Source organism: Anolis sagrei, chromosome 8 (genome assembly GCF_037176765.1).
Source record: "Anolis sagrei isolate rAnoSag1 chromosome 8, rAnoSag1.mat, whole genome shotgun sequence".
Lineage (NCBI taxonomy): Eukaryota > Metazoa > Chordata > Lepidosauria > Squamata > Dactyloidae > Anolis > Anolis sagrei.
Window position 1 is genome coordinate 37,690,147 of NC_090028.1, and position 16,286 is coordinate 37,706,432.

Consider the following 16,286-nt stretch of genomic DNA (forward strand, 5'->3'; position numbering starts at 1 on the left):
CTTCCTTCCCCCTTTCTGTGTATATGTGTTTTGTGTGTGCATATATGCATATATGTGTGTGTATATATTTGTATATGTGTGTTTGTGTATATATGTGGTTTTGCACATACATTGTAATTTTTTTGTTTTGTTTTGTTTTTTGGCTTATTAAGTCTCTTCTGCTGTGTTTTTCAATGTTTTATGAGTGATGGATACTCATTGGCCTGATAGGAGTCGTGTGTCCAAATTTGGTGTCAATTCGTTCAGTGGTTTTTGAGTTCTGTTAATCCCACAATCGAACATTACATTTTTATTTATATAGATATTTTAAAAACTCAGGTACGTAGTATTGCAATTGCCTTCATAACATTTGCATTTTCATCTAGTGCAATACTTTTGTTTGGCAACCACCAACGTCTCCTTCTTAACAGACACACAAAAACAAACAGCCACCTCCCACCTTCCCTGCCATTCCATTGCATAAGAACGTGATCACATACTTTAGAACAATATTTACTTTTCGTCCACCTCTTTTACTCTCTGATGAAATCGAGGATCCTGTGTCTTTATGTAACAGAGTCATGGAGAACCCTTTTTCCGGAGCCTGTTCCAATACGAATTCAACCTTGCTGCATATACTCAAGTATAAGCCTAGTTTTTCAGCCCCCTTTTTAGGCTGAAAAAGCGCCCCTCGGCTTATACTTGAGTCAAGATTATTTATTATTTTACTCTGTTACTACTATTATTTTTATTGCATGTATTACATGCTGATGATCGTGCCATTACCGCTCAAGCAGGGAGCTTTGAGATGGTTGAACAGAAGCTCTCCGAAGGTCTAGGCGCCCTTACTGGCTATTACAGGGAAAACCAGCTGATCCCTAATCCATCTAAAACACAGACATGTGCTTTTCACCTTAAGAACAGACAAGCATCCCAAGCTCTGAGGATTATTACCTGGGAAGGAATCCCACTGGAGCATTGCAGCACACCCAAATACCTGGGAGTCACTCTGCACCGTGCCCTGACCTACAAGAAGCACTGCCTGAATATCAAGCAAAAAGTGGATGTTAGAAACAATGTCATACGAAAGCTGACTGGCACAACCTGGGGATCACAACCAGACACAGTGAAGACATCTGCCCTTGCGCTATGCTACTCTGCTGATGAATCATAGAATCATAGAATCATAGAATCAAAGAGTTGGAAGAGACCTCATGGGCCATCCAGTCCAACCCCCTGCCAAGAAGCAGGAATATTGCATTCAAATCACCCCTGACAAATGGCCATCCAGCCTCTGTTTAAAAGCTTCCAAAGAAGGAGCCTCCACCACATTCCGGGGCAGAGAGTTCCACTGCTGAACGGCTCTCACAGTCAGGAAGTTCTTCCTCATGTTCAGATGGAATCTCCTCTCTTGTAGTTTGAAGCCATTGTTCCGCGTCCTAGTCTCCAAGGAAGCAGAAAACAAGCTTGCTCCCTCCTCCCTGTGGCTTCCTCTCACATATTTATACATGGCTATCATATCTCCTCTCAGCCTTCTCTTCTTCAGGCTAAACATGCCCAGTTCCCTAAGCCGCTCCTCATAGGGCTTGTTCTCCAGACCCTTGATCATTTTAGTCGCCCTCCTCTGGACACTTTCCAGCTTGTCAATATCTCTCTTGAATTGTGGTGCCCAGACTTGGACACAATATTCCAGGTGTGGTCTAACCAAAGCAGAATAGAGGGGTAGCATTACTTCCTTAGATCTAGACACTATGCTCCTCTTGATGCAGGCCAAAATCCCATTGGCTTTTTTTGCCGCCACGTCACATTGTTGGCTCATGTTTAACTTGTTGTCCACGAGGACTCCAAGATCTTTTTCACACGTACTGCTCTCGAGCCAGGCGTCCCCCATTCTGTATCTTTGCATTTCATTTTTTCTGCCAAAGTGGAGTATCTTGCATTTGTCACTGTTGAACTTCATTTTGTTAGTTTTGGCCCATCTCTCTAATCTGTCAAGATCGTTTTGAATTCTGCTCCTGTCATCTGGACTATTGGCTCTCCTTCCCAATTTGGTGTCATCTGCAAACTTGATGATCATGCCTTCTCCCCCTTCATCTAAGTCATTAATAAAGATGTTGAACAGGACCGGGCCCAGGACGGAACCCTGCGGCACTCCACTTGTCACTTCTTTCCAAGATGAAGAGGAAGCATTAGTGAGCACTCTCTGTGTTCGTCCACTTAACCAATTACAGATCCACCTCACCGTAGTTTTGCCTAGCCCACATTGGACTAGTTTCCTTGCCAGAAGGTCATGGGGGACCTTGTCGAAGGCCTTACTGAAATCCAGGTACGCTACATCCACGGCATTCCCTGCATCTACCCAGCTTGTAGCTCTATCGAAGAAAGAGATCAGATTAGTCTGACATGACTTGTTTTTGATAAATCCATGTTGACTATTAGCGATGACTGCATTTGTTTCTAAGTGTTTGCAGACCACTTCCTTAACAATCTTTTCCAGAATCTTGCCCGGTATCGACGTGAGGCTGACCGGACGGTAGTTGTTTGGGTCATCCTTTTTTCCCTTCTTGAAGATTGGGACCACATTGGCCCTCCTCCAATCTGCTGGAACTTCTCCCGTTCTCCAAGAACTCTCAAAGATGGTTGCCAATGGTTCCGAAATGACTTCCGCTAGTTCCTTCAATACTCTGGGGTGTAGTTGATCTGGCCCTGGGGACTTGAACTCATTAAGAGCGGCCAGGTATTCCTGGACGACTTCTTTCCCAATTTGGGGTTGGATGTCCTCCAAACCCTCATCCACTCCATCTTGCTGAGGTTGAAGACTCTCTTTTTCTGAGAAGACCGAGGCAAAGAAGGCACTAAGTAGTTCTGCCTTTTCCCTATCCCCTGTCAGCATTGCCCCATCTTCTCCTCGAAGAGGTCCTATCGCCTCCTTGTTTTTCCTTTTTCTACTGACATAAGAATAGAAGCCCTTTTTATTGTTTTTAATGTCCCTGGCAAGTCTGAGCTCGTTTTTTGCTTTAGCCTTGCGGACCTTTTCCCTACAGGTGTTGGCTATTTGTTTGAATTCTTCTTTGGTGATTTCTCCCTTTTTCCACTTCTTGTGCATGTCTCTTTTGTGTCTTAGCACAGTTAGAAGTTCTTTGGACATCCATTCTGGCTTCTTTGCACTTGTCCTATTTTTTCTCTTTGTTGGCACAGTTTGCAATTGCGCCTTGAGTATTTCACTCTTGAGAAATTCCCATCCATCCGTAACTCCCTTGTCTTTTAGTATCTGTGTCCACGGAATGCTGCTCAGCGTTTCCTTCATTTTTTGGAAATCAGCTCTCCTAAAGTCCAAAATGCGGGTTTGACTTGTCTTAGTTTCGGCCTTCCTTTGTACCTCATATTGCAGGAGCACATGGTCACTTGCCCCTAAGGATCCTACCACTTCGACCGCATCTATCAGGTCCTCCGCATTTGTTAAGATGAGATCAAGAGTAGTCAATCCCCTTGTTGCTTCTTCTACCTTCTGGACCATGAAATTGTCTGCAAGGCAAGCGAGAAATTTGTTGGACCTTGTACTCTTGGCTGAGTTTGTTTTCCAGCAAATATCGGGATAGTTGAAATCGCCCATGACTACTACATCTCTTCTCTGTGCCTGTTTGGTCAACTGTTGGCAGAAGACTTCATCAAGTTCTTCCTCCTGGCTTGGGGGTCTGTAGTAGACGCCTACAACGACATCTTTTTGAGTCCCAGTTCCCTTGATTCTTATCCAGATGATTTCAAGCTGGTTTCCCAGATTGCTGTCTTGAATTTCTTCTGCAGCATAAGAGTTTTTGACATATAAGGCTACTCCGCCTCCTCTCCCCTTTGTTCAGTTTCTGTGAAAGAGGTTATACCCCTCGATATCTACATTCCAGCGATAGGAGTCATCCCACCAGGTTTCAGTGATCCCTATGATATCATATTTGTGGTGTTGTGCTAAAAGTTGGAGTTCGTCTTGTTTATTTCCCATGCTCTGTGCATTAGTGTAAAGACATGTGAGCCCCTGAGATCTTCCCCTGAGCTGTTTAATTGGGATTATTGTGCTTTGGGTCCTTGGTCCTTGTTGTGTTTGTGCAGCCCTCCGTTTAGCCTTCTGGCGATTCCCAGATATTGTGGGTAAAGTAGTGTTCGCAAGGCTGTTGTCCCCCTCCCCCGGTGGACCTAGTTTAAAGTGCGTCTAATGAGGTTTGCGAGTCTGTGAGCAAAAAGGTGTTTTCCTACTTGTGTGAGATGCACCCCATCCCTTGCCAGTAGGCCATCCTCCTGGAAAAGCAGGCCATGGTCCAGGAAGCCAAAGTGTTCCTCCTGACACCATTTTCTAAGCCAGTCATTGACCTGTACTATTTTTCTGGCTCTTGTGGGTCCGTGTCTTACAACAGGGAGGAGGGATGAAAAGACCACCTGTACATTACATTCTTTTAGCTTTGCTCCTAGAGCTCGAAAATCATTTGTGATCTTTTGAAACGTATGCCTTGCAGTATCATTGGTTCCTACATGAATCAACATGAGGGGAGGACGGTGATAGGGCTTGAGGAGCCTGGTGAGCCTCTGAGTGATATGGTGTATTTTTGCCCCCGGTAGGCAGCATATTTCTCGAGCCATCCCATCTGGTCTGGAAATGACAGCTTCCGTTCCTCTAAGGAGGGAGTCGCCTACTACCAAGACCTGTTTACTTTTGGGAATGACAGGGCCCCTTTTGTGCATTGTAGTGTGTAGGTCTCCAGAAAAGTGATCCTGTTGGTGTGAATTGTGTAGGTGAAAAGTGTTGTCCTCCTCCTCGACATCCCCGGTGCATTCGTCAAGGACAATCCATTGAGATTCGTCCAAGAGCCTATGGTTCTCCTGTATTTGTTCCTGTTGCACCTGGTCTACGGTTGGGGATGGTACACCTGCACGATTGCGCAAGTGTGAATGTTGTGAAGTGTTGTCCCAGTCAGGGCTATCCCCTGCACACTGATCAAGGATGAGCCACTGATCAGTATCTAAGCCATTCTGGTCTTCCCCAATATGTTGTGTTTCTTGGTCAGGTGATAGTTGTGTGAGAATTTGGAATCTGTTGTGTAACTGCAGCTGAGCGGAAGTATTCTGAGGAGGCTTCCGGGTCCTATGTGTCCTTCTAAGGGTGACATTTCTCCAAGCCTGAGGGTTGTCCACAACTGAGGTGCTGTTCTGTTGAGCCTCCCCGTAATGTTGGTGTGATATGGGCTGCATGTCTAGGACAGTGTGGTGTGTGGTGTCTAAGAACAGCTCAAGTTCCTGAATGTCCTTAAGGGTGTTAATACGGTCCTCGAGTTGTCGGATCCTGTGTTCCATGCGAGTGATGTGTTTACACTTGGGGCAGATGTAATTGAGTAATTGTAGTGTGAAAACGCTGAACATGCCACAGCTCGTGCATGAGATGGGAAGTTTTCGTGTTTGTTCCATCTAGAGGTTGCTAATGACCCCCTCTTGGTGTGTGTTTGATGTTGTTGTCTGTATGCATGCCCAATGTGGAACACATCTCACCACACTAAAACAGTGGATGTGGCTCTGAATGAGACATGCCGCATCATCATGGGGTGCCTGCGCCCTACACCACTGGAGAAATTACACTGCTTAGCCGGTATTGCACCACCTGACATCCGCCGGGAAGGAGCAGCCAATAGTGAAAGGATCAAGGTAGAGACATCTCCAGCTCATCCCTTGTTTGGGTATCAGCCAGCATGTCAACAACTTAAATCAAGAATTAGTTTTCTAAGATCTACAGAGACACTCGCTGGAACACCTCAGCAGGCGAGAGTCCAAAAGTGGCAGGCTCAAACCCAGAACGTCAATCAGTGGCTGATACCAAATGAGAGACTCCCCCCTGGGCACACAGAAAACTGGGCGACGTGGAAGGCACTGAACAGACTGCGCTCTGGCACCACGAGATGCAGAGCCAACCTCAAGAAATGGGGCTACAAAGTGGAATACAAAGTGTGGAGAAGAGCAAACCACAGACCACCTGCTGTAATGCACCCTGAGCCCTGCCACACGCACAATGGAGGACCTCCTTGCGGCAACACCAGAGGCACTCCATGTGGCCAGATCCTGGGCAAAGGACATTTAACCAACTACCAAGCTTGAAAACTTTGTGCTTTGTCTGTTTGTTTTGTTCTGTTAGAAATGTAATACAATTGTCTGGTTGCCTGACACGATAAATAAAAAATAAATAAATCTCTTCTCGCATCCTATTTGTAGCAACCTGATCATGGAGTTTTCTTGCAAGATTTATTCAAACTCTGGAGCCAATTGTGACTTGCCCTTTTTCAATACAGTTGAGGGAGGCACGGGAAGCTACAATATTGGATAATTTGGAGGGATTAAGGAAAAAACTATTAAATGTCAAATTACGTTATGATTTTACAAATTAAGCACCAAAATATCACATTTTACAACAAATCGACAGAAAAAGCAGTTCAATACACGGTAGCATTATGTTGTAATTACTGTATTTACGCAGACTGCGTTGGATGATACAGAACGTTGGAAGAGCAAAGGCTGGATAAACGAGGCTCTACTGTACCGGAGGGCATTCCCTTGCAAAAGCAAAGGGATGATCCTTGTCAGGCAGGTCTGCAGGAGCCTCAGCCTTTAGTAAACTCAATTTATTTGGCTAATAGGAACGTTTGAGTTTGTAAATACCTGCTTACGCATAATGGATCAAGAGAGAAATCCTCTGGTGGCGTCACAGGTAAAAGCAAACATGCAACGTTGACAAAACCTGCCACGCAACCTTTTACATTCGGACAGGGCTGGACAAACAACCGGAACAGAACCGTGCCGAAGTGAGTTTATTGGCTCACATTTCGCAACGAGACTTGCTTTCAGCTTTTGCTTTTGAACTCAACTCACTTTCCTGTCCTTCCTCCTCTCTGCCCACTACCACTGGTCAAAATGAAAAACCCAAAATTTTAAAAAGTTCATATTAATTTTTCCCTTAATCCCATTCATTAAAAGAGAGTCTAATTTCCAAAGTATCCTATCAAATAGAAAACTTCTAAAAATTTACAGAAGTTTATTGAGATGGGAATTACCTCTGATCAGTCCTATTCAACAGAGAGTAGAGTTCAAAAACATTCTCTCTAAAAAGAGAGAGAACACAAAGGATTTGGGGAAAGCACGTAACCCCCTGATAGCAAAGTGGTTAAACTACTGAGCTGTTAAACTTGCTGACCGAAAGGCTGGCCGTTCAAATCCAGGGGAGAGGGGTGAGCTTCTGCTATTAGACCCAGCTTCTACCAACCTAATACCTCAAAAACATGCAAATGTGAGCAGATCAGTAGGTACTGCTTCAGTGGGGAGGTAATGGCACTCCATGCAGTCATGTCGGCCACATAACTTTGGAGGTGTCTACGGACAACGCCGGCTCTTTGGCTTAGAAATTGAGACGTAACGTCAGGGGAAACCTTTACCTTTACATTATGTAGATCCGAACAAAGGGAAGGAATGTGGATGTGAATGCCGTGTTAACCAACTGAAAATTAGTATATATATAAATCACGCTCTTGCAATGAAATCTACATTCATCAATTGGTTAAGATTACAAGCAATGTTGTGCATCTCCTACCTAGAACATTATGAATGTAAACAGAGATCAAACCAGGCATCTACACTGAAGAATGAATGCTGTGTGACACTACTTTGACTTGCATGGCTCAATGCTATGGAATCATGGGAGTTCTAGTTTGTAGCTGTAGCCCTCTTTGGGAGAGAAGACTGAACACCTTGCAAAACTACAACTCCCGTGATGTCATAGCATTGAATCAAACAGCTTCCATTCCACCCTTGATCCTTGAAATGGAATCCTTCGGATAAATGCTTTAAATTATGCTATATAACCTTTGATTTAAATCAAATTAACCTCGCTGGAGGGTATGTTACACTACGCTTAAGAGCGGCTGCTTTTCTAAATGCAAAGTTAGAGATGCTAGGCATTTGTATTATATTTTAAACGCACACCTGCAGTGCCTCTTCTCACAGCCTATACCTGGTGAACGATTCATTATTTAATACTAGCCGTCCCCTGCCACACGTTGCTGTGGCCCAGTCTGTGTATGTGTTTTGTGTGTGTATATGTGCGTGCATATATTTGTGTATATGATAATAATAATAATAATAATAATAATAATAATAATAATGTGAAACACTACATGTAATTTATTTATTTATCGTGTCAGTAACAACCAGACAATTGTATTACATTTTAAACAATTTCTTAACAAACAGACAAAACAGAGTTTGCAAGCTTGGTAGTTGATTAAATGTTCTTTGACCAGTATCTGGCCACTTGGAGTGCCTCTGGTGTTGCCGCAAGAAGGTTCTCCATTGTGCATGTGGCGGGGCTCAGGGTGCATTGCAGCAGGTGGTCTGTGGTTTCCTCTTCTCCACACTCGCATGTCGTGGATTCCACTTTGTGGCCCCATTTCTTAAGATTGGCTCTGCATCTCGTGGTGCCAGAGCGCAGTCTGTTCAGTGCCTTCCAAGTTGCCCAGTCTTCTGTGTGCCCAGGGTGGAGTCTCTCCTTTGGTATCAGCCATTGATTGAGGTGCTGGGTTTGAGCCTGCCACTTTTGGACTCTCGCTTGCTGTGGTGTTCCAGCGAGTGTCTCTGTAGATCTTAGAAAACTATTTCTTGATTTAAGTCATTGACGTGCTGGCTGATGCCCAAACAAGGGATGAGCTGGAGATGTCTCTGCCTTGGTCCTTTCACTATTGGCTGCTACTTCCCAGCGGATGTCAGGTGGTGCTAGAGAGTGTAATTTCTCCAGTGGTGTAGGGCGCAGACACACCGTGATAATGCGGCATGTCTCATTAAGAGCCACATCCACTGTTTTAGCGTGGTGAGATGTGTTCCACACTGGGCATGCATACTCAGCAGCAGAGTAGCATAGCGCAAGGGCAGATGTCTTCACTGTATCTGGTTGTGATCCTCAGGTTATGCCAGTCAGCTTTCGTATGATATTGTTTCTAGCACCCACTTTTTGCTTGATATTCAGGCAGTGCTTCTTGTAGGTCAGAGCATGGTCCAGGGAGACTCACAGGTATTTGGGTGCGTTTGTAATGCTCCAGTGGAGAGATGCAACCCCTTAACACAGTTCCTCATGTTGTGTTGACCCCCAACCATAACATTATTTTTGTTGCTACTTCATAACTATAACTTTGCTACTGTTATGAATCATAATGTAAATTTCTGATATGCAGGATGAATTGGGCACAAATACACAATATATCCACATTTGAATACTGGTGGGCTGGGGTACGGATTGATTTTTGTCATTTGGCAGTTGTAGTTGCTGGGATTTATAGTTAACCTACAAACAAAGAGCTCCAATAACTATGGAATTGAACCAAACTTGGCATGACCAACAGAAAATCTTGGAAGGGCTTGGTGGGCTTTGAACTTTGGTGGGCATTTAGGAGTTGTAGTTCGCCTCCATCCAGAGAGCCCTGTGGACTCAAACAATGATGGATATGGACCAAACCTGACATGGATACTCAATAGGTCCAAATGTGAACACTGGTAGAGTTTGGGGAAAATAGATCTTGACATTTGGGAGTTGTAGTTGCTGGGATTTATAGTTCACCTACAATCAAAGAGCATTCTGAAGGCCACCAACGATGGAATTGGACCAAACTTGGCACACAGAACTCACATGACCAACAGAAAATACTGGTAGGGTTTGGTGGGCAGTGTCCTTTGGTTTTGGAGTCGTAGTTCCCCTACATCCAGAGAGCACTGTGGACTCAAACAATGATGGATCTGGACCAAACTCTACAGGAATACTCAACATGCTCAAATGTGAACACTGGTGGAGTTTGGGGAAAATAGAATCTTGTCAATTGAGAGTTGTAGTTGCTGGGATTTATAGTTCACCTATAATCACAGAGGATTCTGAACCCCACCAACAATAGAATTGGGCCAAACTTCCCACATAGAATCCCCATGACCAACAGAAAATACTTAAGGCCATCCAGTCCAACTCTCTTCATCAGGGCAAGAAAACGTAATCAAAGCCCTCCTGACAGAGAGCCATCCAGCCATAGATAGATAGATAGATAGATAGAGATAGATATGATTCACACACACACACATATAGTATCATAGATTTGAAAGGGACCCTTCAAGAAGGACAATTATATGTTGCATGTTCCAGAGTTAGCAAACTAGACACTCTCCACATCAACAATGAGAAAGAAACAACAAGAAATACTGTTTACTCACAAGCAGAAAGAATTTACATATATTAGAAACCAACACTTTCTCATTACTTTATTTTCCAGATCACCAGACTGGGCCACAGCAACGCCTGGCAGGGGACAGCTAGTTATTTACTGTTCTGATTTTGGAGTTTTTAAAATACCGGTTCTGGAACATGGCCACACAGCACGGAAAACTAAAAGCAACCCAGTGATTCCAGCGACAACACAATTATCGGGTTGTTGTAGGTTTTTTCCAGGCTATATGGCCATGTTCTAGACGCATTCTCTCCTGACGCTTCTCCTGCATCTATGGCAAGCATCCTCAGAAGTAGTGAGGTCTGTTGGAACTAGGAAAAAGGGTTTATATATCTGTGGAAAGACCAGGGTGGGACAAGGAACTCTTGTCTGCTGGAGCTAGGTGTGAATGTTTCAACTGACCATCTTAATTAGCATTTGATAGCCTGGCAGTGCCTGGAGCAATCTTTTGTTGAGAGGTGATTAGATGTTCCTGATTGTTTTCCCTCTGCTGTTTTGCGGTTGTAATTTTAGAGATTTTTAATACTGGTAGCCAGATTTTGTTCATTTTCATGGTTTCGTACTTTCTGTTGAGAAATTCCTCCTTTCTGTTGAGAAAGGAGGAAACCATGAAAATGAACAAAATCTGGCTACCAGTATTACAAAAAATCTAAAATTACAAGAGCACAACAACAGAGAGGAAACAATCTGGGACATCTAATCACCTCTCAACAAAACATTGCTCCAGGTACTGTCAGGCCATTATATGCTAATCAAGGTGGTCAGTTGAAACATTCACAACTTTTGGTCGTGTCAGGAGTGATTGCAAGTCGCTCCTGGTGTGAGAGAATTGGCCGTCTGCAAGGATGTTGCCCAGGGGACGCCTGGATGATTTGATGTTTTTATCATCCTTGTGGGAGGCTTCTCTCATAGAGAAGCTGATAGAGGGAGCTCATCTGCCTCTCCCCGGATTCGAACCTGCGACCTGTTGGTCTTCAGTCCTGCCGGCACAGGGGTTTAACCCACTGTGCCACCGGGGGCACCTAGCTCCAGCAGACAAGAGTCCTTTGTCCCACCCTGGTCATTCCACAGATATATAAAACCTTTTTTCCTAGTTCCAACAGACCTCACCACCTCTGAGGATGCTTGCCATAGATTCAGGCGAAACGTCAGGAGAGAATGCCTCTAGACCATGGCCATATAGCCCGGAAAAAACCTACAACAATCGGGTGATTCCAGCCATGAAAGCCTTCGACAATACATTAAACACAATTATCATTTGGTCAAAGTGAGAGCGGAAAAGCTGGCCTAGCGAAGGCTTTGTTTGGAGAAGGCAATGCAGCCCGGGAAGGAGGTTTGGCACCGAAGCCAGCCTCTCGCCGGCCTCCTTGGCTTGCCAGGGCCAAGCCCTCCGGCTGCGCCAATCGCAAGCCTCCCAGGTGGAGGAGCGGCTCAGAGGGCGGCCCAACCGGACACACAGCTGCTGCTTTCGAAAAGCCGGGAGGAGAACAGGACAAACCCCCCAATGCTCCACCCTAGGTGCATATTCAACGCTAACTGCAGTGTCACAATGCTATGGCTTTCCAGGAGTGTGTAGTTTGTTGAGGAACCCTCACTGTTTGGCAGAGACGGCCCTTGTCAAAGTATATAACTCCTGTGTAGGCCTTAGATATTGACGCCCCTGTGTTCTCCAATAGGCACCAACATCATGCCATGCACATCTATCTTTTGTTTGACATAAACAAAAATGTAATGTTTGTTTGTGGGATTGACATAACTCAAAAACCACTGGACGAATTGACACCAAATTTGGACACAAGGCACCTGACAATCCAATGTAAGTCCTTCACTCAAAAAACTGATTTTGTCATTTGGGAGTTGTAGTTCCTGGGACTGATAGTTCACCTACAATCAAAGAGCATTCTGAACTCCACCAATGATGGAATTGAAACAAACTTGGCACACACAAAATACTGGAAGGGTTTGGTGGGCAGTGTCCTTTGGTTTTGGAGTTGTAGTTTACCTACACCCAGAGATCACTGTGGACTCAAACAATGATGGATCTGGACCAAACTCTACACAAATACTCAATATGCCCAAATGTGAACACTGGTGGAGTTTGGGGAAAATAGAACCTTGACATTTGGGAGTTGTAGTTGCTGGGATTTGTAGTTCACCTACAATCACAGAGCATTCTGAACCCCACCAACGATAGAATTGGGCCAAACCTCCCACACAGAACCCCCATGATCACCAGAGTGGGCCACAGCAGCGCATGGCAGGGACAGATAGTTCTATATAAATAAAAATGTAATTTTGTTTGTGAGATTGACATAACTTAAAAACCATTGGACGGATTGACACCAAATTTGGACATAAGACACCTCTCAGGTGAACGAGTGACCATCACTCATAAAAACACTAAAAAACACAACAGAAGAGACCTAAAAGCCAAAAAGCAAAAAGACGCTACAGCGCAAACAACACGCACAACAGCATATCCACTCGTCCGGATGACAGATCCCATCATCTCTTAGACCAGGCCCTTTAGGAGAGGAGGAGGATCCAAATGCACTGCTTCCAAGAGGCAATCTTTCTTCTCCATGGATTTCTTTGTGAGCATCCCAGTCCCGGCATATTTCCAATTTCTTATTCCTGGACTGTAACTCCCAGCAATCCTCCAGATAGATAAGATAGATCAGTGTTTCCCAATCTTCCTAATGCCGCGACCCCTTAGTACGGTTCCTCATGTTGTGGTGACCCCCAACGGTAACATTATTTTCATTGCTACTTCACAACTGTAATTGTGCTCCTGTTATGAATCGTAATGTAAACATCCAATATGCAGGATGTATTTGCATTCACTGGACCAAATTGGGCACAAATACCCAATAATACAACCAAATGTGAATACTTGTGGGGTTGTGGAGATGACTGATTTTATCATTTGGGAGTTGTAGTTGCTGGGATTTATAGTTCACCTACAATCAAAGAGCATTTTGAACTCTACCAATGATGGAAAAGAACCAAACTTGGAACACAGAACTCCCATGACCAACTGAAAATACTGGGAGGGTCTGGTGGACATTGATCTTGAGTTTGGGAATTATAGTTCACCTACATCCGAGAGCACTGTAGACTCAAACAATGATAGATCTGGACCAAACTTGGTACAAATACTCAATACGCCCAAAAGTGAACACTGGTGGAGTTTGGAGAAAATAGATTCTTGACATTTGGGAGTTGTCGTTGCTGGGATTTATAGTTCACCTACAATCAAAGAGCATTCTGAACCCCAGCAACGATGGAATTGAACCAAACTTGGCACACAGTTCTCCCATGACCAACAGAAAATACTGGAAGGGTTTGGTGGGCAGTGTCCTTTGGTTTTGGAGTTGTAGTTCACCTACATCCAAAGATCACTGTGGACTCAAACAATGATGGATCTGGACCAAACTCTACAGGAATACTCAATATGCCCAAATATGAACACAGATGGAGTTTGGGGGAAATAGATCTTGACATTTGGGAGTTGTAGTTGCTAGGATTTGTAGTTCACCTACAATCATAGCATTCTGAACCCCACCAATGATGGAATTGGGCCAAACCTCCCACAGAGAAACCCCATGAGGGCCACAGCAACACGTGGCAGGGGACGGCTAGTCTATATAAATAAAAATGTAATGTCAGTTTGTGGAATTAACAGAACTCAAAAAACAGTGGACGAATTGCCACCAAATTTGGCCGTAAGACACCTACTAACCCAAGGAGTAACCATCACTCAAAAAATTGATTTTGTCATTTGGAGTTGTAGTTGCCGGGATTTATAGTTCACCTATACTCAAAGAGCATTCTGAACCCCACTAATGATGGAATTGAACCCAACGTGGCACACAGGACTCCCATGACCAACAGAAAATACTGGAAGGGTTTGGGAGTTGTAGTTCACCTACATCCAGGGAGCACCATGGACTCAATTATGGATCTCTACCAGACTTGGCACGAATATTTCATATGCCCAAATATGAACACAGATGGGGTTGGGAGGAAATAGACCTTGACATCTGGGAGTTGTAGTTACTGGGATTTTTAGTTTACCTAAAATCAAAGAGCATTCAGAACCCCACGGACAACAGAATTGGGGCAAACTTCCCACAGTGAACCCCCATGACCAACAGAAAATACTTAAGGCCATCTAGTTTAATATATATGTGTATGTGTTAGTATATGTATATATCTATAACATTACTTTCAGGCTATGTGTACAGTTTGACACCACTTGAACTGCCGTGGCTCACTGCTATAGGATCCTGAGAGTTGCAGTTTGGCAAGGCTAAAGACCTTGAAAAACTACATATCCCATTTTCCCAAGCACTGCATCAAAGGTAGTTAAAAGATGCATGGTCTGTAGGGTGACTGCAGTTTAACACCACTTGAACTGCCATGGCTCTCTGCTATGGGATCCTGGGAGTTACCATTTGGAAAGGCTTAAAGACCTTGTAAAACAACACATCCCATTCTCCAATAGGACTGCATGAAAGGTGGTTAAAAGCTGTATTGTTTGTAGGATGACTGCACCGCTCGAACTGCATTGGCTCATTGCTATGGGATCCTGGGAGTTGCAGTTCGGACAGGCTAAAGACCTTGCAGAACTATACATCCCATTCCCTGCTAGAACTGCGCCAAAGGTGGTTAGAAGGCGCGTGGTCTGCAGGATGATCGCAGTGTGATACCACTTGAGCTGCTATGGTTTATTGCTATGGGATCCTGGGAGTTGCAGTTCGGACAGGCTAAAGACCTTGCAGAACTATACATCCCATTTCCTGCTAGAACTGCGCTGAAGGTGGTTAGAAGGTGTGTGGTTTGCAGGAAGGTTAGAAGGCGTGTGGTCTGCTCCTATGGTTTATTGCTATGAGATCCTGCGAGTTGCAGTTTGGACAGGCTAAAGACCTTGCAGAACTACACATCCCATTCTCCGATAGGACTGCGCCAAAGATGGTTAAAAGGTACATGGTTTGAAGGGTGTTTGCAGTGTGATACCACTTGAGCTGCTATGGTTTATTGCTATGGGATCCTGGGAGTTGTAGTTCGGACAGGCTAAAGACCTTGCAAAACTACATATCCCATTCTCCGACAGGACTGTGCCAAAGGTGGTTGAAAGATGCATGGTCTGGGGGGTGTTTGCAGTTTTGAGACCACTCGAACTGATCCTGGGAGCTGTAGTTTGCCTGTTGGGCAAGACCTTTGCAAAACTACACCTCTCACGTTCTCCTAAGCAGTTCAAAGCGGTCTGGGGGGTTGTTTGCAGTTTTGAGATCACTCGAACTGATCCTGGGAGCTGTAGTTTGCCTCTTGGGCAAGACCTTTGCAAAACTACACCTCCCACGTTCTCAAAGCGAGTCCACGCCATAGATGGAAAGCTTCTTCTCTCGGCGAGCGACGACTCCTAAGATTGGACAGCATTAGGTGTGCAAAACCGGGTTAATTTTCCAGTGTGGACGCAGAAGGGGCAGGCAGGTGAGAAGGATGGAGAGGCTTACCTTCCGGAGCTCGTTCTCGATCTCTCCGGCCTTGAGGACGATGGGCCCGCGGACGGCGTACTCCACCGCCTTCACCTGCGGGTTCATGGACTCCAAGGTGAGGATCTTCTCCCGGCTCTGATGCTGCTGCTTCTCCTCCACCTTCACGGGCGAGGCCTGGGCTGTGGCGCTCTTCCACCGCCGCCACGGGGGCCTCCCCGCCCGGACCCCCGGCTCCCCTTTCCCCCCGCCGGCCTCCAGCAGCGAGGAGACCCCCCGCCACGCCGCTCCCCTCCCCAGCATGGCCACCCGGCAGCCTCCCACTCCAGCCCCGCCGCTCATCCCGGCAGACCGAGGCACACCGGCAGAGAAGGCGTCACACACTCCGCTCGCTCCCAGCCCGGCTCCGGCTTTATGCAGCCCGGCGATTGCACCAGCCGCAAGCACACGGCCGCGCTGCCTGATGGGGATTGTGGTCCCTCCTCCTCCCACGCCCCTCCCTCCCTGGCAGCAGGAGGGAGGACTACCC

At 45.4% G+C, this 16,286-nt stretch overlaps 1 protein-coding gene across 1 annotated transcript in view; it reads right to left on the reverse strand.

Moving 5' to 3' along the window:
- The window catches only part of GPT2 (glutamic--pyruvic transaminase 2), a 61,286-nt gene extending 45,292 nt beyond the window's left edge, over positions 1-15,994 (reverse strand). Inside the window, exon 1 of the mRNA XM_060787864.2 lies at positions 15,779-15,994. Coding sequence (XP_060643847.1) covers positions 15,779-15,865 — 87 coding nt within the window. The 5' untranslated portion in view covers positions 15,866-15,994. The remainder of the gene's footprint in view (positions 1-15,778) is intronic.
- Positions 15,995-16,286: the final 292 nt, after the last annotated feature.